Source organism: the organism of the source record quoted next, unplaced genomic scaffold, assembly GCF_019419815.1.
Source record: "Pyrus x bretschneideri cultivar Hongxiangsu unplaced genomic scaffold, Pyrus_bretschneideri_v1 Contig292, whole genome shotgun sequence".
Taxonomy (NCBI): domain Eukaryota; kingdom Viridiplantae; phylum Streptophyta; class Magnoliopsida; order Rosales; family Rosaceae; genus Pyrus; species Pyrus x bretschneideri.
In genome coordinates, this window is record NW_025999604.1 from 26,502 (window position 1) to 48,697 (window position 22,196).

Consider the following 22,196-nt stretch of genomic DNA (forward strand, 5'->3'; position numbering starts at 1 on the left):
GCATAAAGAAATATTTGTCAAGTCCACCTGTCCTGGGGGCACCTGTGCCCGGGAAACCGCTCATATTGTATATTGCTGCTCAGGAAAGTTCAATCGGAGCACTCTTGGCGCAAGAGAATGAATCCCAGAAAGAAGGAGCACTTTACTACCTCAGTCGAACTCTTACCGGCGCTGAGTTGAACTATTCCTCAATAGAAAAGATGTGCCTCGCTTTGGTGTTTGCCATTCAGAAGCTCAGACATTACATGCATGCTTGCACCATCCACCTCGTTGCTAAAGCCGACCCTGTCAAATACGTCATGTCCAAGCCAGTCTTAACAGGGCGACTCGCCAAATGGGCTTTGCTTCTTAATCAATATGAGATCATCTACGTCCCAGCTAAAGCAGTCAAGGGACAAGCGCTAGCAAACTTCCTCGCCGATCATCCAATCCCGGCTGATTGGAAAATCTCAGACGACTTGCCTGACGAGGAGGTGTTCTACATCGACATCTTCCCGACATGGACGATGTTCTTCGACGGATCCGCACGAGCAGACGGAGCGGGGGCAGGAGTAGTATTCATGTCGCCACAAAGGCAAATACTACCTTACTCCTTCCAACTGAGTGAGCTATGCTCCAATAATGTTGTTGAGTACTAAGCATTGATCATCGGGCTCCAAATGGCGATCAACATGGAAATCACAGCTCTTGAGGTATATGGCGATTCTAAGCTCATAATCAATCAGCTCTTAACTGAATATAAGGTGAGGAAAGATGATCTTGTCCCATACTTCCGGCTGGCAACTCAACTGCTACAAAAGTTCGAGGCCGTGACACTAGAACATGTGCCAAGAAAGGAAAATCAAATGGCAGACGCTCTTGCCAATCTAGCCTCGAGTATGACACTAAGAAAAGATGAAGCTGCAGACGTACCAGTTTGCCAAAGATGGGTGATTCCGCTCGTTAATGAAATGTCACTAGATGATACAAATGTCATCTCAGTACTTCCAGTCGATGCTGAAGAGTGGAGACAACCGCTGATCGACTACTTAGAGCACGGAAAGCTTCCAGATGATCTTAGACACCGTTCCAAAATACGTCGACGAGCACCTCGCTTCCTTTACTACAAATGGACACTCTATCGACGCTCTTTTGAAGAAGTGCTCCTGAAATGCCTAGGTGAGGAAGAAGCTAATCAGGCCATGGAAGAAGCACATTCAGGTGTGTGTGGGGCACATTAATCTGGACCAAAGCTACATTTCCAGCTTAAAAGAATGAGTTACTACTGGCCGAGCATGGTGAAGGACTGCCTGGAACACGCCAAAAGGTGCCAAGCCTGCCAATTCCACGCCAACTTCATACATCAACCGCTTGAACCATTACACCCTACAGTTGCTTCATGGCCGTTTGACGCATGGGGATTGGACGTTATAGGACCAATTACGCCAAAGTCATCTGCAGGAGAAGCTTACATCCTAGTTGCAACAGATTACTTCTCCAAGTGGGCTGAAGCCATACCTTTAAGGGAAGTCAAAAAGGAAACTGTTGTTCATTTCATCAAGGAGCATATCATCCACCGATATGGTGTGCCTCTCTACATTATCACTGACAACGGAAAACAGTTCTCCAACCGACTCGTGGACGAGCTTTGCGACAAATACAAGTTCAAGCAGCACAAGTCTTCCATGTATCATGCTCCGGCCAACGGCCTCGCAGAAGCATTCAACAAGACGTTGTGCAACCTCCTAAAAAAGGTAATCGGCCAAACAAAGAGAGACTGGCATGAAAGAATAAGTGAAGCACTTTGGGCATATAGGACTACATATAAGACTCCCATCCAAGCTACGCCTTATTCTCTTGTATATGGCGTGGAAGCTGTGCTACCGCTCGAAAGTCAAATCCCCTCACTAAGGATGGCTATACAAGAAGGCTTGACTGATGAAGAAAATACAAAGTTACGCCTTCAAGAGTTGGAAGTGCTGGATGAAAGAAGGCTCGAAGCTCAACAACACTTGGAATGCTACCAAACACGACTATCCAAGGCATTCAACAAGAAAGTCCGCCGAAGGTCTTTCCAAGTCGGAGATCTCGTGCTGGCATTGCGTAGGCCTATCATTACAACCCACAAGACAAAAAGCAAGTTCACATCAAAGTGGGATGGACCCTACGTAATATAAGAGGTCTACACCAATGATGCCTACTTAATCATGGCAGAAGACGGCTTGAAGATCGGCCCCATCAACGGCAGATTTTTGAAGCGCTACTACCCCTAAAGCAAACGCACCACGCTTCTGGCCCGCAAGAGCATAAACTGTGTACTGCAAAATCATCATTAAAATCACCAAAAAAAAAAAAAGAAAGGAAATAATACATCTTGGTGATATATATGTTTTATCTGTATTTAGCACAATACACTGAATAAAATAAAGCATGTCCATTGATCACCGAGAAATTACAAGTGCGTACAAAAAAAAAAAAAAAAAAAAAAGATGGAGCTTTCACAAAGGTTGTTCACGTGAAACCCCACTACTTGGCAAAACTCCAGGAGCGGGAGGCATCGAAGATGGATCATTCGAGGCCTCAATACTTGGTTGAACGCTAGATGACGAAGGAAAAATGTGCCTCTGGAAGAAAGCCGCAAGCCTTTGACGGTTACTTTGAATTCGACCTTCAGATTCTTGCAGCTGATCAAGCTTCCTCTTCATGCTCGTCGAATAATTATTTGCAAGCACGTGCAAACCTCTATTCTCGCGCTTAAGCTGTTTGATCTCTTATTTAAGATTTTCCACCTTCGCCATCAATGATTCAACTTGACGGGATCGAGCAAGTAGGCGTTGGCCCATGTTGGACACAAAGCCCGCACACTGAACACTGAGAGCTAGGGACTCTTGAACAGCCAACTCATCGGACAGTCCTGAAAGCAGCCTACTATCTCTAGGAGTGAGGAGGTTCCTATCTACTATCGTAGCTGTTGTTGCATCCTTCATCACGGAGTCTTCACCTGTAAGAGGGCCATTAGAAGATAAGAAAGACGGGCACCATATATTACCCTGACGCGGCGCACCCGTATCATGGCTGAGACTCAAATCTAAGCAAATGTTAGATGGGTTAGCCATTTTCAAAGATGTTAAAAGAGAAGGGTTGGATGGAGTAAAAATCTCAAAGGGTCGTTAAAACAAAATACACCGGAGACGATTTTCACGAATGGGCAATCTCCAAAGTGTGCATGTTGGAGGTGATCGATACCTCTATAAAAGGAGAGGCGACACAACCACCGATTCAAAAAAATTGAAGAGACACCACTCTTCAAATCTTAAAAGCCGGATTTTCCTGCGTAAAGTTCGTCAACACTCTTCAGACACAATCTCGGCTTTTCAGATAACGCGTGCAACTTTGTCAGAAGATCTCTGACAAAGTTGAAAACGCGTGGAGGTCATTATCCCAACTACCACACTTTTGCCGACAAGCGTGGGTGACAAAGCCGCATCCGCACTACTACTTGCCATTAAAATTCCTATATATGTCTACATTCATGGCAAGGCATACATCCAAAAACGCATGACTCTTCTTCTCGGCCGAGAATGTAGCTGCAACCAAACCTCTCAACATGCTCAGTTTTCTTCTTCCCTGAAAGATAAAGAGAGAGAGAGAGAGATCAGTCGTCACTTGGAATCAAGCTTCCCGTTTGGAGCCGACTGCCTGGAATCCCTTCCCTGATTGCTTATCCAGCCCTGCTCTCAAGTACTCATCTTCAACTATTGATGTACCCCCAAAGAAGATACCATATGCCTGGAGTACAGATGAGGCAGAAGGAAACGGTAGATCGAAGCATGTGGAGACAAGCACAACAAATATATGTGCTGATTCGTTCGCTGCTTCTTCAAAAGCAAAAGTATCTCATATCATCAAGGGCGAAAGCAAAGGTATCTCATATCATGCTTTTTCCTTGTCTTTTCCTTTGCCCTTGTTCTTGCCTCCAAGACAAGGAGAAAGAAAGCAATCAGTCGGAACCCGAAATCAAACTTCCGATCTGGAACTGATTGCCCAGAACCTTTGCCTGGTTGCTTACCTAGCGTTGCACTCGAGTGCTCGTCTTCAACTGTTGGTGAGTCTTGAATTCCCTCAGCGCATACTTCAGGACAGGCGATGGAGTGTCGGCTCTTTACACTGAAGCTGCCAAGCATAGATGAATTGCTGAGAAGTGATGCCTTGAAAGACCATTTAAAGGCAAAGGGTTGCGCACCACCTCGGCTATGTAAAAGAAACAAGCAGAGAAGAATGCGGTACAAGGAGCTGGAACAAACTGCTGGAGCACGACGCCTTCCCCTGCAGCACCATCCAGACATAAGAGTTTAAGACAAATCTAAGCTCGACATCATTGTTCTAAGAGCTCGAGAAGCCTCAACAACCCTCCGCTGGCGTCGTTACCAAAGAGCAAAGCCTCGCCGCGCGACGCCGTTAAATCGTCAACACTTCTTCAAAAAGTAAAAGTATCTCATATCATGCTTTCTCCATGTCCTTTCCTTTGTCCTTGTTCTTACTCGCAGGGCAAAGAGAAAGAGAGCAATCAGCCGGTACTTGGAGTCAGTCTTCCGATCTGGAACCGACTACCTGGAATCTATTCCCTGGTTGCTTACCTAGCGTTGCTCTCGAGTAGTCATCTTCAACGGTTGATACACTTCCAGAGAAGGGACCACATCTGCTTGGAGAACAGCTAAGACGAGTGACAATGAAACATCAATCTTATGGATCGTCAGCAAACGCAACAACTGCTTATGCTAAGTCATCCTCTAACTCTCTTCAATATGAATTGGAAAGATTGAACAAAGAAACAGGTCATCACCTCCACCTCGTGCTTACATGCCATGTGTCTGAATCCTGAAACCGCTCATGGTCCTATTTTCACTCAAGATCAAGCCTCAATGGCTCTTAAAGAAATCACAAGCCCGATTCAAAATCAAGTGTTCTCCACCCTTGAATCAAATTCAACTCCAGATAAAAGGAGTAAGTTCAGACCTTCGGGGGAGACCAAAAGAATCCTCCAGCCCAGTTCAAGACTAAGCCTGTGGAAAATCAACAATTGGAGGAAACCAGAAAATCTTCCAGTTGAACTCAAGATCAAGCTTCGATGGCCCTTGAAAAAATTTCCAGCCCAATTCAAGATCGAGCCTCGACGACCCTTGGGTTGACATCTACATTAAGGGACTTCAAAACGCATCTTCTACACGTGACAAGCACATGTCTACGACGCGCCTTGAAGTGGGGGCATTTGTAGACATCGAAATTTCGGTGAAACAAATGTTCACCAACGTATTAAAGTTTTGACGTGTCAGGGCATACATGGCATACGCCACGTGTCGTACAAATTGTACACATGGCATGTGACTCAACAAAATAGGAAGAAATACCCTTGGATGATTAAACAAGTTTTTCTTCTCAATTTGGGCAATGACAAGGTAAGCACATTTCAATCCATTACGGATCAAAGCAAGTTTTTCTCATTTGGTCAATGACAAAGCAAGCACATTTCAAGTTTAAAATTGTATTAAGTGGGAAATTAGGCCATAAATAAGACCACTTCAATTTCAATATTGCATTAAGTGGAAAGTTAGGCCATTTGTTAGACCACTTCAATTTCAATATTGTATTAAGTGGGAAATTAGGCCATAAAGAAGACCACTTCAATTTCAATATTGCATTAAGTGGAAAATTAGGCCATTTGGTAGACCACTTCAATTTCAATATTGCATTAAGTGAGAAAATTAGGTAATAGTGCTTGGGCAGGAAAATTTTGTGGTGGTGATTCACTCTCAAAGCCTATAAATAGGCTTCTCCATCAAGAGAAAAAAACACCAATTCACAAATACATTTCTCTACACACCAAAACCTTGAAGCCTTAAAGTTCTAAAGCTCTCAAGAAAATCCCGAAGGATCAAGAAAGCACTCTTCGTTCTTCGTCAAATCCTCCTTCAAGATCAAGCCCCAACGGCCCTTGAAGAACTTCCACCAACTCAAGATCAAGCCCCAACGGCCCTTGAAGAAAGTGTTCATTGTTCATCAACTGTTCATCCTAAGATCAAGCCCCAACGGCCCTTGGGATCAACAAACATCAACAAATCCACACATCCAACCGTTCTTCAAGATCAAGCCCAAAAGCTCTTGAAGATCCGCTCATCCATCAACCTTCAAGATCAAGCCCCGACGGCCCCTTGAAGAAAGTGTTCATCATTCATCATCCGTTCATCCTAAGATCAAGCCCCAACGGCCCTTTGGATCAACAACCTCAACAAACCCATACACCCATTCTTCAAGATCAAGCCCAACGCCCCTTGAAGATCCATTCATCAACTGTTCATCCTTAGATCAAGTCCCGACGGCCCTTTGGATCAACAACTTATCCACAAACCTATACCCTACGAAGATAGAATCAGATGATCAAATTACAAAGAGATCGTAACACCAAAATCATTAAACACAAAAATATTATTTTGTACACATATTCTTGTCTTTTATTTTCAGGAATTTTTCGTGTTCACAATAATATGTTTTGACATGAAAATCATCTTCAACCGAGGACTAGGCCAAAGGGCTTGTGGGCCCCACCAGGCCAGCAGAATGGCCAAAATGGGCCAGCCAGCCAGCCCATTTGCACTAGCCCAAACCCATGGTAGTTGACGTCATGTTATTGTTGGATTTGTTTTTTTTTAGACAATTTTTTTTTAGAAAAAAATATCTATTTTTTTCCTATAAATACCTAAGTCATTTCTACACAATTTCTCACATCATTTTCACAATTCCATACTATCTTCTCTCATTTTAATAACAATCTCCAACTGAAGGGAGGGCTATTTTTTAGCCCCATCAATAATATATTATTTTAAGTTTGTTATTTAATTTTGTCGGTTAATTAAGTTAAATTACCATATTAAAATAAGATTTCCGGACATATTTTGAGGTTCACTTGTCTCTAAATGTTGTCTTCAGTTTCATATTATTAAATATTTTAATTTTACTTGCATGCTACCAACTTAGACATTAAAATGGAATTGAATACGGAATTAGATTTTAGGTTCGAATTTCGTGAATGATGAATTCAATACTAATTTAGGTTGTCATTATTTGACCTAGGCAAACTCTCTCATCTTTCTACTGTAAAATATATCGTTGTAATAAATAAAATAAAATAAAATATAAAACAGTATACAAGGCTTTTGATCGTAGCCACCGAAATTCATTCATTGGGTTGGCTTTTTACACTATATGAGGATTTCATTCATTGGGTTGGAATAAATATATATACACAACTGTGCTCCTATAATCAGGGATTACAATCAAGTAAATATTATGTAAAAAGTCAACTACTATCAATTACAATCAAATCATATATGCAGCTTCTAATCTATCCCTGACTTTATGGGATAGAGTTGATGTTGGTACTTGGTTGTATAAGGTAAGAACAAAATGGCAGAAGCAATGGTATAAGTTAATGGGAAAATTTGAAACCGTCAACAACTCTTAGATTTATTAACATGCCGAAACCATTCCAACGAGATGTGGAACCGAAAAATGCCCAATATTATTGGATTGTTGAGCTTGTACGAGATGTTATTTTTATTCAAAAACTATCAATAAAACACTTGCAATTGACTTAATTACTTAAACCACTTGTGCTAATGTCTTCTTGTTGTTTGCTTCCCAGAACATATCTAACATCAAGCACTCTATATATATAAGGTTTAGATTGCACATGATCAATATATAAACATAGAAACGCTACCCAGGCTAAATATAAACAATATTGATTCGCGGCTAGAGCTATACAAATGTACTCAGCTAGAGTTGTGTATGGTACGGAAACGACGGATGGTAGCAAGTGCTACCTCTTCAGGATTGTTACATTCCCAATATGGTTTGCATCTGGAGACTACAGTTTCCAAGTCCTGGGACATGAGCACAAATGCTTCTACTTTTGTCCGAGTTTTTGTTGGATTCTTAGATCGTTGGGCCCATCCTCACTCTAACGACACCGATATGTGTGGAGTTGTATTAGTTAGAGTGGTTAGATTCTTAGATCGTTGGGCCCACCCTCACTCTAACGACACCGATATCTGTGGAGTTATATTAGTTAGAGTGGGGTAATTATATTTAAACCCCTTGGTTTTCTTTCCCATTTAGTTGTTCAAACTTGGAGATCCACACATCGACTAACGTCAAGTGTGGGGTTTTACCACAAAAGGTTTCAGTATTAGTTAGAGTGGGGTAATTATATTTAAATCCCTTGGTTTTCTTTTCCACCACCGATGTGGGACTTTAACACTCTCTCACGTGTAACCCCATTTAGTTGTAGGGTTTTACCATAAAAGGTTTCGGTATTAGTTAGAATGAGGTAATTATATTTAAACCCCTTGGTTTTCTTTCCCACCACCGATGTGGGACTTTAACACTTTCCGTCACGTGTAACCCTATTTAGTTGTCCCCAACTTTTTCACTTACACAATCCATCAAGTGTGAAGTTTTACCATAAAATACCACGATATTAGTTAGAATAGGGTAATCATATTTAAACCCCTTAGTTTCTTTCCCACCACCAATGTGCGACTTTAACAGTTTTAACATGTTTGCTGGAGACTGGAACTTCGGTGAAACAGTTTGATGCCCAATCGAAAAGTTCTTCTCTGTAAAAGTTACCTTTCCCGAGGGGCTTGATGGACATCGATGAGATTCCTTGCCCAACATGACCGTCACTCGATGACGCGTAGGTCCACATTGTCCCTTTGATAATGAACATGCAATCGAGTGGATCTCCCATTCGAAAAACGAAGGTGTTCTCACTGTACGTCACTGGCTTCTGATAGTCGCATATCCACGTCAACACTTTTTCATCCCTATCCTTAAGCATATTTACATATACAATAACACATAAGCGCGCAGACATATATCATCAGAAAAACATTGCAGTGAAAATGGATGGCATTAATAGATGGAGATGGATCGAGTTTTGAAGAAAATACTTTTCTAAGTGCATCCATGAAAAGAAAGCGTTTTATAGATCTTTTGCTTTGCCAAGAAAGAATAAGGAATGGGTTGTGGACATCAGCATCTGGGTATTTTTTTCAACGCTTTCTCTATGCTATTCATGATATCGTTCTTGATATCATCAGGGGATTTGTTGTGAAACTTTGTTCAACTGTCAAGTTTCAGTTTTATCACGTCCTGGAACCAAATAGTATAGATGCACTATGAAAGCATTATTGATTAATTATTGAGGGATTCAGGGTGACCCACCAACATGGAGTTTCATTTTCTTATGGAAAGAGATTATCTTCGGATCTCTTTCTTCTGATCCATCAAATCATGGAATTCGTACCGTTGAAATTTGATCTAACGGCTGAAGTTATTATAACTTTTAAAGTAAGCCCCTGTTTGTAGCCGTTGGATCAAATTTCAACAGCAAGATTTCTCTGATTTGGTGAATTAGGAGGAAAAAGATCCGGAGAATATCCCTTTCCTTTTATTATGTCCTGTTAAAACCCCTTTTCGGACATCTTGATCAAAGTTTGGTCTTTTTTCTTGCTTTGTTTGTAGTCCCTTCCTGGGGCTGGTGCTTTTTAGCCTTCTTTGTTGTTCTCGGCTGGATTTTACCCATTTTAATATATTCCCCTTTTCGACCATAAAAATAAGAAATTTTTAGTTGTGATAGGAATACGGATGATATACAATGTGTTTTTATATAAGTGGTAGAAAATTTTATTACTGCTTTAAAAATGTTACTCTGCACTTTAAACGTGTAAATATAAGAGAGAAAAATAACTTGGAAGAGTGCATAACCATTTTTCTGGAGTTCCATAACAACATCTAAAAATTGACCAAACTTTAATTCTAATTGTCTTACTTGTGCGACGGGAAGAACAGCAAGAATGTCAGTAATGATCGAGCGCCACGACAACTTCCCAGCTACTGCCATTTCCTGTGAGTTGACAGATTTAATGGCCTGACGAGCGAATTTGATGAATAATATGCACTATGAAAATGAGATCCGTGAGGAGTCGCAAAAGAAGAGTTGCAGTCTTCACCGTTTTGTACATTCCAAGGCACTTCTTGTCTTGATCGAGTGAATGGAATGTAAAAGAACAAAGGGTTGTGTGTGACACATGAAATTACAAATATTTTGTTCCACAGTGGATTATTTGCAAGAAGTTGATCCACTTTTGGCCTCTTAAACTTTTTAGGCTTTTTAGTTAGAATGGTCCTTGGGATTTACATAACTCTTCATTTTGGTCTATAAGATTTGAAATTAATAGAAGTGGTCTATCATTTTGTCCACCATCAATCATTTTGGTCATTCGTGAAATTTTTGTTAAATAAGGACCAAAATCACAAAAATACCATCAATTTGATAAATAATGGCTAAAAATAATTTGACAAAAAATGTGGGTATTTTTGTCATTTACCTTTATTTAATGGAGATTTTTAACGGAATGACCAAATGAAGATTTTTAAGAAAATGATCAAAATGATTGATAGTGGACAAATTCACTAGTTCAGGGACCATATCTATCGATTTCAAATCTTTAGGATCAAAATGAGGAGTTATGACAATTTCATGGCCCATTTTGACTAAATCAAACCTCACCTCTTGAATTTGACAGGAAAAAAAAAAAAACTAAAAAAAAATCCCTCACCTCTTGAACAATGACAGGGCCATTCTTGAGTAAAGGGCGGGAAGGTCGACTGGTTAGGCCATCTCCAACCAAAGGGTCCAGAGAGCTATAGGGTCGAAAATAGCTTGAAAATCATTTCCAACCGAGGGTTAGGCCAGAGGCCTTGTGGGCCCCACTGAATCTGAAAGGGCCAAAGGGTTGGCCCAATCCAGCTAGCCCCGGGCTGGGCCAGAGGGTTGAGTATTCCTGTCGGATAACCGAAAATATTGTTAATTATTCATGTCGGTTATATCCGACAGGAATGCTAGGCCAAATTTCAAATACAACGGCTAGCTGACATCAGCTAGCTGGTTCTTTATTTTTTATTTTTTTACTTTTTTTTTTTTTACAAAATTTTTTAAAATTGTTTTTTATTTTTATTTTTTATTTCCTATAACTTCCTAAGCCATTATACAACATTTAATTAAATTAAGTAACATGAAACAACATTAAATAACATTAAATTTGAATAATAAATTATGTTTAGCCCTCGGTTGGAGACGGTTTTTTCTGACAGGGCTAAAACGAGCCCTATGGCTCTTTGGCCCTCAGTTGGAGATGGAAGCAAATATGGCCCTGTACTGTTCATTAAAATATTAATTTCTTGGAGGGTTTGAGGGCTAAAACGAGCCATCTGACCAGCCTTCGGTTGGAGATGGCCTTAGGGCCCACATCAAGGGGGCCCCAAATTTTATTTTATTTTATTTTTATATTGGTATATACATATATGAAGAAAAAAAAAAGTTTTAACGAAAAGTTCCAGGTACTGTTTACTTTAACGAAAAACCACATTTTTACTCTAAAAAGTCAATCCTGATACTATTCACTTACACCACATTTTTTTTCCTTTTCATTAAAACTCAAAGTTTTCAAGTCATTTTCATTAGTTTTCCTAAAAAAATAAGCTTTAACAAAAAGCTCCCGGTATATATATATTATATATTAGCGTTAAAAATACAACTCAAGTATGGTAAAGGAGCTCAAATGAACAGTATATTGACAGAATGAAAAAAAAAGTTAATTATATCTCTTTACCAAAACTATTGTGCAAAGGGAGTATTTTTGCTCACCACCATAAACTATGGTATATGCTCACCATAAATCTAATCAATTGACATGTCTCATTTCACTTAATCTTGGTTAATTTTTTTCAAAATTGAAAAACCAACATTTAATATGAAAGTTAACTAAAGTTAGGTGAAATGACATGTGTCAATTGATTAGGTGTATGGTGAGCATACACCATAGTTATTATGGTGAGCAAAAATGCTCCCCCAAACAACATTCCCCCTTTTTCTTCCTTTCCATTCTCTCCTTCTCAATCTCCTCTCAAATAAGTTCCTCTAAAAAGACTAAGAAATAGGTGATTCAACTAAAGTTGTTGAAAAATAATTTTAGATCGACTATGACACATGAAAAGTAAAATGGATTGACAATCTTGTTCATTGAGAAAGATATTTGTAAAAGCTTGATTTTAAAGATGTGTGCCTCATGATTTTGACACTAGAAATACTAGAAGAAGATTCTTATATATTTATTGTGGTCAAATTAATATGTTTTAACCGCAGAGAAGGGATAAAAAGTTGTGCATTTTATTTTCTTGTGAAAATAATGTGTAGGAAATAGCCCCATTTGTTTATCGCCCTAGGCCATTAAAAAGTTAAAAACTCAAAAACTGCATGAACAGTGAACTACCGTATCGGCATTGAAATAGCGACTAACCATATATAACATCAAGCATGATACATAAGGTTTAGACCTTTCTATGCCTAATAACTTAAACCTAATAACAGCAAATGTTTCAGAACATGACCAACATAAACATATCCCTGAGAGAGGTGGTATTGTGGCTACCACTACTTAATTATTGAAACGTCCGGCTAATTATCAACCAGTAATAATATTATTTTGAGGCCAGAGCTTATACAAGATCTACTCAGCCAGGTTGTGTATGGAGCTCTTGGCCATAAAGCGTCTCTACTTTGACGTTTCTGAATATACTAATTACTTGTTGCAGATGGCAGGGTCTCACTATTGTCATCCCCTATTTCAGCTGGGGACGGAGGCGGACGTCGCTGCGCCTTTTCAGGATTGTTACGATTAAGCAAGTCCCCATGTTGTCTGAGTATGGAGACTAAGTCCTCGGCCATGAGCACAAATGCTTCTACTTTTGTATGACTTTTGACATGTTTTCTGGAGACTGGAACTTGGGTGAAGTCTGATGCGCAATTGAGAAGCTCTTCCCCGTAAAAGTCACCTTTCCTGAGGGGCTTGATGGCCATTGATGAGATTACTTGCCCATCATGACTATCACTCGACGTGTAGGTCCACATTGTCCCTTCGATAATCAACAGCATGCAATCGAGTGGATCTCCCGTTCGAAAAACGAAGCTGTTCTTAACGTACGTTGCTGGCTTTAGATAGTCGCACATCATCTTCAACACTTCTTCATCCATGTCTTTAACCATTGGTATCTGCAGTATACATACACAGGTTAATCTACTGTACTCTTTAATTTGAACAATAATTTTGTAATGAATGTAACATTAACCTAGTTTTAGTAATAACAATGTGATTCTGTGTTGTTGACTAACTTAGCATTATTGCATAACTATGGACTATAAACTTTAAGATTATAGTGCAATCTTATCATTATTGTAATTCAAACATCGAATGTTAATGTCATTTTGTTTTAAAACAATGTATTCCATAAATTAATGGTGAGAGATAGAGGTTGAGGAACATACTTTCTTAAGTGTTTTTATAACTTCCTTTAGTGTTTTTATAGCTTCCTTTTTTTTTTTACGTTGTTGTCCCATGTACAATGTTTGTGTAGCTCCCGTCTGCATAAAAACCTGTCTCGCCACAAATCAAACAATTACTTAATATACTTGAAGAATGATCTCCGCAGTCCCAACTCTCAAACACAGAAAAATTGTCAAAAGTTAATGTACAGAGAGACTTAATATACCAACCTCCACGTTTCCAATGAGATATATAAACAGTAGCAAGCCAATGACTGAAATGAGAATCGCAAACAAGTTTTCCAACACATACGTACTTGTGACCAGATTTGTCCCAAAATTACTGCAAAATATTAGACAATGTTGCCGAATTAGATAATCCCAAAAAATTTATTCGTTACATATTTTTTTGAAAATTGTTGGTTGCCAATGGATATATAATGTACCTTAGATTTCGCAAGCCCCACCAGAAAGAGTATACAAACTTCTGTCCGAACTCTTGATCTGGGTTTTCATTTTTAAGGGAATCGAGAAATATTCCAAAGTTAAATGGAGGTGAAGCACCATCTGGAGTATCCAACGGGCAACTATCCTTTAGATATTCGGCCACATTTGCAGTAGAATTCTCAATAGCCGAGCAAATCTGGTTTAGAGGTCTGGCAGTATTCACATTATTGCAGTACAAAATCCCCTCGCAGTTACCAATACATTTTACACAAGCCTTATACCAACATGATACCGCTCGTTGAATAGAAAAAAGGTACCAAACAGCTCCGAGTACCTAAACCCATAACGTGCAAACACAAAACTCTAGATATTAGTCTACCTGTTAGCGTATAATTAATTAATCTAGAATTTTCTCGTAATTAACGAATGTAATATCAATTGTAATCGATTGATTTAGAACTTCTACCACATATGGGTTTTCTCAAAGCCTATATTTATTGTAAACATTATACATAATCAATCAAGAAGTTATATTTCTACCTAGTATCATTCCTCCACCAGAGTCTAGCGATCTAACCATATCATCTTTTTTGCAGGCAATAAAAAAAAAACTTACGGTCGTTCTCTTCTTGTAGGACTTTCTCACACCAACAATAAAAAATAAAAATAAAAAACAAATCACAGCAGCCTTTACTCCCTTATTGCAGGCTCACTCCCATAGTTTCTAGGGTTTTTGTCTTGATTCTTCACTGCAGGGCTCCCTCGCGAATAATGGGCTAAATATGCCTTCACAACCGTCCACCTTATAAATCTTCTTCCTGCCTCTCCAACGAGGGCCCAACTTCTGCCAGATCCAGTCTTGCAACCTCCCACTACTTCTCTTGTGCGGTCCAGTCCATGTGTCACGTCTGGCCCATTTCTACCTACTGACCTACCAGTGCCTGACCCCTCTCCTAATTCCCAGTCCCACCGCCACTGTTCAGCCCCCAACTTTCCCAAACAGCCCAGCGCGCCAGCCGTCATCATCAATACGCTAGCTTTCGCACCAGCTCGCCCCGTGCCGGTTTCCAATGCGCTCACTTCAATGCCAAGCCCAGCGCTCAATCCACATTTCATGCGCCTCAGCAACCCACGTCCATAACATTAAGGCCCCACGACACAGACGCGTGTTTTCTCTTATGCTGCCGTGTCTGCCACCAGCACCAACAATGTCTCAGCGTCTCTTGCTGCCCCCTTCCGTCGCCTGCTTTGCGCTGACTACCTCCGTTGTTCAGTCCACTCGTCCCATGGTCACTCGGCTACGTGACGGCATCTCCAAACACAAAAAACTCGAATTGATATCACTGTTCGGTATCCTCTTTCTCATGCTCTTTTAGCGTCTATTGATTCTAGTAAACCCATTTGATTTTCTCAAGCTTCTAAGCATCCTGAATGGCGTTAGGCCATGAATGAAGAAATAATGCTTAACTTCGCAATAAAACATGGTTTCTTATTCAATAAGTCATTTTTAGCTTCTTAGACACCAGTTTTATTTTTAGCTATCGAATTGAATAAATCAAACGAAAATACAGACAAGATTAAACATAGGTATGTTTGAAAGGTTAAAAAAGATTAATGTCTAAAACAAAAAATTAGTATTTTTTTCAAACATACTTTAGTATTTTCTTAAAAGATTAAGGAGGACCCATTTAAATTTTCGCACAAGACCTTCAAATTTTCACAGACGACCTTAATCGTGAGTTAGTTGACTCCTTAAAGTATCTTACTTGAACTTGCCTTGATATATCTTTTGTTGTCAATCATGTTGCTCAATACACGAGTTCCCCTCGCATTTCTTATATACTTGTCCGATCAGGATTGTCCAATTGCAGGGGGTGGTGCGTGGTGGTGGTTGTGTTTTTTCTTTGAACAAAAGATAATATTTACACAAAGAGAAGTGGGAAAGTGGGCTAAGCCTCACAATGTGGTTCAAATTCGTCTTTGGAAAGAATCGAACCTATGACCTCTTACTTACAAGTGAGACAGAATACCACTAAACCGTAGTACTAAATGGTATGGAGGTGGTGTTAGGATATAATTAATTAGTCTAGAATCTTCTCCTTAATTAAGGCAACGTAATATCAATTGTAATTAATTTAGAAATCCTACCACATATGAGTCTTCTCAAACCCTGTATATTATAAACGTTCTACATGATTAATTTAAAGAGTCATGTTTCTACACTATCATTTTCGAAAACAACAGCATTGGTCCATAATCCAACATTAATAATTAACAAAGTAATCAAATATAATGACAATTGAGTTGAAACTTACGTGACCGGCAAAAATGTAGAGAGACAAGTTGAAAACACAATTAGCCCATCTCCCATTCATCCTTTTGAATACCTTGCCCGACAGGTGAATTCGAATAACCCTCGGAACATATTGACCGAGAAGAAACACATTCACAAGCGTTTTGTTTTCCACAAATTCTGAGCCATAAAACATTAGCACTGCCAGCTGAAGAAAATTAAAAGATAAACAAGGGTTAGGACATGGAACCATCAATTTCAGCTAGCTACCCCAAAAAAAAAAAAAAATTAGAGTTTAGTTAATTTCTCTTACTTGTGGGAAGGGAATAAGAGCTAAAACGTCAGTTATGATGGATAACATACTCTGGAGCCTTTGTTTCACTGCCTCGGACTGTTCATTTTTCGAGGTACTCATTTTGAGGGCTAAAATTTCACATATCAAATGCACGAAGAAAATGACATCCGTGAGTGATCGCAAAACAAGAGCAACAATTTTCAACCTTTCGTCCATTTGAAGGCACTTTTTATCGTCTTTGAAATTCACAACATAACAGAACAAAGGATCCGGAGAGACTAATACACAGGAGAGCATAAATAAAGCGTTCCACATTCTAAGGTAAGTCCCCTGATCCTGACGCACATCAAAAATCTTCTTTATTTTTGTTATCCTGGGAAACACGCAACAAACAACGAATGAAATTCATAAGCATTCATCCTAAATCCTAATAATGAGGCCCTCGAGCTAACAAATTAAACAAGATAAAATGAGATATAAATCCGATTCTAATAGCAGCTACTAGATGTATTTTAGACTTCTTCGCTAAAACAAGTATCCGTCCATAACGTAGCATAATAATGAATAATAATAATTTTCTAAGATTGACTACAATACTTATCTCTATTAATCTCTATTAATTAATAAAACCCTCTTTGTCAATCAAAAGAAGGTGAAAATACTACTTAATCTTCTATCACAAAAAAAAAAATGATGGACAATAATATACTTTCACAGGTTCAAATTTTACTTTTTTTTTATTGAAACCTCATCTACAGGTCAGGTGATGTTAAAATACCTTCAATATTTAAAATAAAAAAATAAAAAACCAAAAACAAAAATCTCCCACTCCCCCGCCACCCCCCCTCCTCCTAATTTTCTAAAAAAAATGTATTCATACACACAAAGTGTGTAGGCAAATGTTAGTATATATTTAATAGAATTACTATCTAATGATCAAATATAATTCAGGTGAACAGTTGTAGACCACCACAAGAAGTCTAAATGAAATCAGACTACTACCAAAATCTTTTAGAAATTTTCACTGTACACAACAAAATACAAAAACTACCTTCTTTTTTTTTAAAAAAAAAAGCCAAATCTCACTTTGATATTCTAGATGATAAATCTACATATTGCTATTTGTCAATTTTCCGTCCCGAATTTGTGTTGAGCATCTAATTTTCTCCTAAACTTTAATTCTAGCCAATTTTTCCCTACCCTAGGATGTTAATTATTGGAATTTTCATGTAATTTTCTATCTATTTTGGTCATATGGCAAATGTTTGAGGGTAATAAAGTAATTTTATCCTTCATTTGGACAACATATTTTCTTCTTCTTCTTCTTCTTCTCTTCCACTAGTTGACTCCATACACTTTATGTTTGAATTATTCATGGAAGCTTAATTAGCAGTTACAAAGTATTGGCTTTGCACCCAATTTAACAAAACAAGAATACGTTTTTGCCCTTATAGTTGGCATAGGTTATCCGCATGACTAATTGAAAAATGGGGCTTTTAGATCTAGGTCCAAAAACATAGATGATTTTTAGGAGTGAGTCCAATTATCTAATTACATGTTTTTATTTCTTTTATACTCATTTTATTTTTTAAAAAAATATTAAAAAATCAATTAAAATCTTATAATATTATGCATTTTTCAACTCCAAAAAATCTAATTAATATCTTATAACAGAAAAAAAACTAATATACTAACATAAATTATCTACAAAACATTGTATCTTAACTCAAGTAACAAGTACATGCATATATATATATATATATATATATATATTATACCTATAAGTGAGATATGAAACCTAACTAAAAGGTAGGAAAAAACATAATATACCTACAAGCAAGACACATGAATATGTGACACGTTGATTATAAAAAAGAATTTGTCATATAGATACATAAAAATAATTAACCTGTAATATAGGTTGATTATAAAAATTAAAAATAAAATCTATAAATGGGGTTTAAAGCAGGAGGAAGAACAAGAAATAACAAAAAATAAAAATAAAAAGAAATAATCAAAGAGATAATTAGGAAAAAATTTGATTTTTATAATAAATCTTATCATTGAATAGATAATTATTGATAATAAAATAATTAAATTTAAGGAATTGGACTTATTTTAATAATTGGACTATTCTTAGGGCTGGTTTGGTATTGTTGTGCTTTGAAAAAAAGTTGCTTCTGCTGTGCTGTGAGAATAAGCAGCTGTGAAATAAAGCAGCAAAGTGTTTGGTAAACTTTTTTGTAAAAGTGCTTTTGAAAAGAAAAAAAGCAGTATTAGAGTGTTTGGTAAACTTTTATGTAAAACAGATATGAAAAAAAGTCGGTTTTTCAAAGCTGGGTTTTGCAGCTTCTTGTTTTTGGCTTTTTTTTCATCCAAAACTATGAAAAAAAGCTGAAGTTGAGTATTTACCAAACACAAAAATAGCTCCCAGCTTGTTTTGATAGCAACTTTTTTCAGAATCACCTCAGTACCAAACCAGGTCTTACTATTGGCTAAAAAAATTGGACTTATATCAAGTTTTCCCTTGAAAAATTAGATGAAAATTTCAAGATCTAACACCAAAGGAAAATTGACTATTTATAAATGTTCAAGAGATAATTGGCTAATATTAAAACTCAATGGAGAAATTGGCGCTACACAAGTTCGCATAAATCAACAATTAGGTCATACATGTTTTTATTTCTTTTATACTCATTTTATTTTTTTAAAAAATATTAAAAAATCAATTAAAATCTTCTAATATTATGCATTTTTCAACTCCAAAAAATCTAATTAATATCTTACAAAAGAAAAAAAAACTAATATACTAACATAAATTATCTACAAAACATTGTATCTTAACTCAAGTAACAAATACATGCATATATATATTATACCTATAAGTGAGATATGAAACCTAACAAAAAGGTAGGAAAAAACATAATATACCTACAAGGAAGACACATGAATCTGTGACACGTTGATTATAAAAAAGAATTTGTCATATAGATACATAAAAATAATTAACCTGTGATATAGGTTGATTATAAAAATTAAAAATAAAATATATAAATGGGGTTTAAAGGAGGAGGAAGAACAAGAAGCAAAAAATAAAAATAAAAAGAAATAATCAAAGAGATAATTAGGAAGAAATTTGATTTTTATAATAAATCTTATCATTGAATAGATAATTATTGATAATAAAATAATTAAATTTAAGGAATTGGACTTACTTTAATAAATTGGACTATTCTTACTATTGGCTAAAAAAATTGGACTTATATCAAGTTTTCCCTTGAAAAATTAGATGAAAATTTCAAGATCGAACACCAAAGGAAAATTGACTATTTATAAAAGTTCAAGAGATAATCGGCTAATATTAAAACTCAATGGAGAAATTGGCGCTACACAAGTTCGCATAAATCAACAATTAGGTCATATATGTATATATATTTCTTTTCTGAAAGGAAACGATTTCATTAGAACTTCAAATCAAGTAAAGCTAACTTGAAGGAGGGCATCCTGAAGAAATGCAGGAGGGACCTCACTCCAAAGTAATATTATATATGATTCTGTGTATATTTGTAGCCAATCCCATAAATTAGTATAAGAGTGAGTTTGTCCATGTTAAATGTGACGCAACGTTTCCTTGGAGGAATGGTTATGAACGGGTCACTGTGTCTGTGTTTGTAGAAAGAAGTTTGTCTTTGTTAAAAGTTTTCACTGAATCGTGAAAACTGGCTACCATATGCAACACCGATGCCAGCTACTGCCTCTCATCCGATTAGATGAGTTTCGTAGCCTCGCTACCGGCTCCACTATGTTGTATTGGGCGTTTTAAAATTAAAAAATAAAGGAATAGAAGGTGTTGTAATAGCCATATATAATCAAGTGTAGCGTTCCAAATAGCATAAATTTCGTACACATTTTGTGACTCTCCGTGGATTTCCAACGCTTTATCATTCCCATTGCTGCGCCATGGTGCACTGCTATACCTTGAGAGTGACAAATAACAGCAAGCTAAGATAATTCGAAATACTGAGAGAGAGAGAGAGAGAGAGAGAGAGAGAGAGAGAGAGTACGAACCTGTCTGTTACTGCCTGGTTCTCCATATCTGGATCCATAATAACTTAAATGTATATGGACTCAATGACCTTGATGATGAGTAATAAAGATTACCTAATAAATAGCTACGACGAGGTTTTCAGTTTACTCGGTGGAGAGAGACTAGCAGGCAGAGGGAAAGCATTTGGGTTGAGTGGCAGAAGCTGAAGCTGCTAGCTGCATTGCCATTCTATTTAATAAAATTCAAGTTTGTCTTTTTATATGACGTAAGTCATTTTATAATATACACTTTACTTGAAAGTGAGAGGTTTTAGATTCGAAGCTCTTGAATGACGAATTCGATACCAAATTAGGTTGTCCATTGTGTGGCTTAACCGAACTCCTCATCCTCTTAGTGTAAAAATATCGATGTATTAAAAAAATAGTTTAGTGGATAGGATCCACCAACACATTTGAGACTCACTTTTATTAGATCATCTCCAATCTTTGGGTTAAAACCTAAAATTTTTAACCCATAAACAATTTTTCTTCTCCAACCCTTTTGGATTAAATTTTTAACCCAAGATGAGGATAATTTTTTTTTTCTAAAGTAACGTTTAAAAAAAAAATTATGTGGACTATCCAAATTTAATTTTATGAATATTTTAACCTAAAAATATTTATATTCCAATAAATATTGAAAAATCACTAAACCGACACCATGAAACTCGTGGAACATTACGAAAGTATACGAAACACATAAATAATTTTTTTTAATTTCTTTAGCCATTGGATTTAAATTTGGACCGTTATATATATATTTTACCGTTGAATTTGATCGAATTAGATCTGAACCGTTAGATTCAATGAATTTATAAATATATATATATATATATATATATATATATTGGATCAGCCCCACTAACCCAGGATAAATCCTGGGCTAAATTTGACCTATAAATGAGTTTTGAGTTTAACTCATATTTGCCCCAAGGGTTGGAGCAAATTAGAATAAATTTAAAACCTAAAATTTAAGTATTACCCCAAAGGTTGGAGTATCTCTTAGAGAAATTATACAAATTTATTTTACAATAAAAAACCCAAATTCGTAACCAGTGGAATAATGAGAGGCCCAACCCATCTCAAGAGATTTATTTTACAATAAAAAATCCAAATTCATAACCAGTGGAATAATGAGAGGCCCAACCCATCTCAAGAGAGATATTTGGGATTGAAATAATGGGTTGAGCCTCTCATTATTTCAATCCTGAACTCTAAATGGAGAGGCCCAACCCATCTCAAGCAAATTCCAGATATATGGCAGATGAATGTAGCTTGGGATGGCAAATGGTAGGTAGTTTCAGGCAGGCAGATGATGAAGTATGTGCCCTGTCACTAAACGGACGAGATTTCTATATTCCAACTAGAGTCATGCTTTCCTAAGGTACTCATTTTGAGGACCCATAAGAACCAAATGTATGTTAATTAAAAGATTATATTAGTTTAGATTCAAATGCTTAAAATATTTGACAATTTAATAAACCCAAACAAGAAAATGAGTTTTCTAATGGTTCATAGATTTTAAGTTGGATTTGGTTTATTAAGTTGTTAAATATTTTAAATCTTTAGATTTAAACTAATATAATATTGTAGATAATATGCATTGGTTGTCCTTAAAATAAAGATCATAGAAGAGTAAGACTGATTCGAAC

At 37.1% G+C, this 22,196-nt stretch overlaps 1 protein-coding gene and 1 pseudogene across 1 annotated transcript; both read right to left on the reverse strand.

Moving 5' to 3' along the window:
• Positions 1-7,808: 7,808 nt before the first annotated feature.
• On the reverse strand, positions 7,809-9,943 carry LOC125479540 (annotated as a pseudogene).
• A 2,447-nt stretch (positions 9,944-12,390) lies between these two features.
• Positions 12,391-20,715, reverse strand: LOC125479539 (cyclic nucleotide-gated ion channel 1-like). Its single transcript, XM_048588987.1, has 8 exons — positions 20,527-20,715; positions 20,364-20,435; positions 16,477-16,831; positions 16,186-16,371; positions 13,870-14,204; positions 13,655-13,766; positions 13,427-13,534; positions 12,391-13,153 (listed from the first exon to the last, which is right to left on the reverse strand). Exons 1-8 carry the CDS (start codon positions 20,562-20,564, stop codon positions 12,680-12,682), a joined length of 1,680 nt encoding a protein of 559 aa, XP_048444944.1. The 5' UTR covers positions 20,565-20,715; the 3' UTR covers positions 12,391-12,679.
• Positions 20,716-22,196: the final 1,481 nt, after the last annotated feature.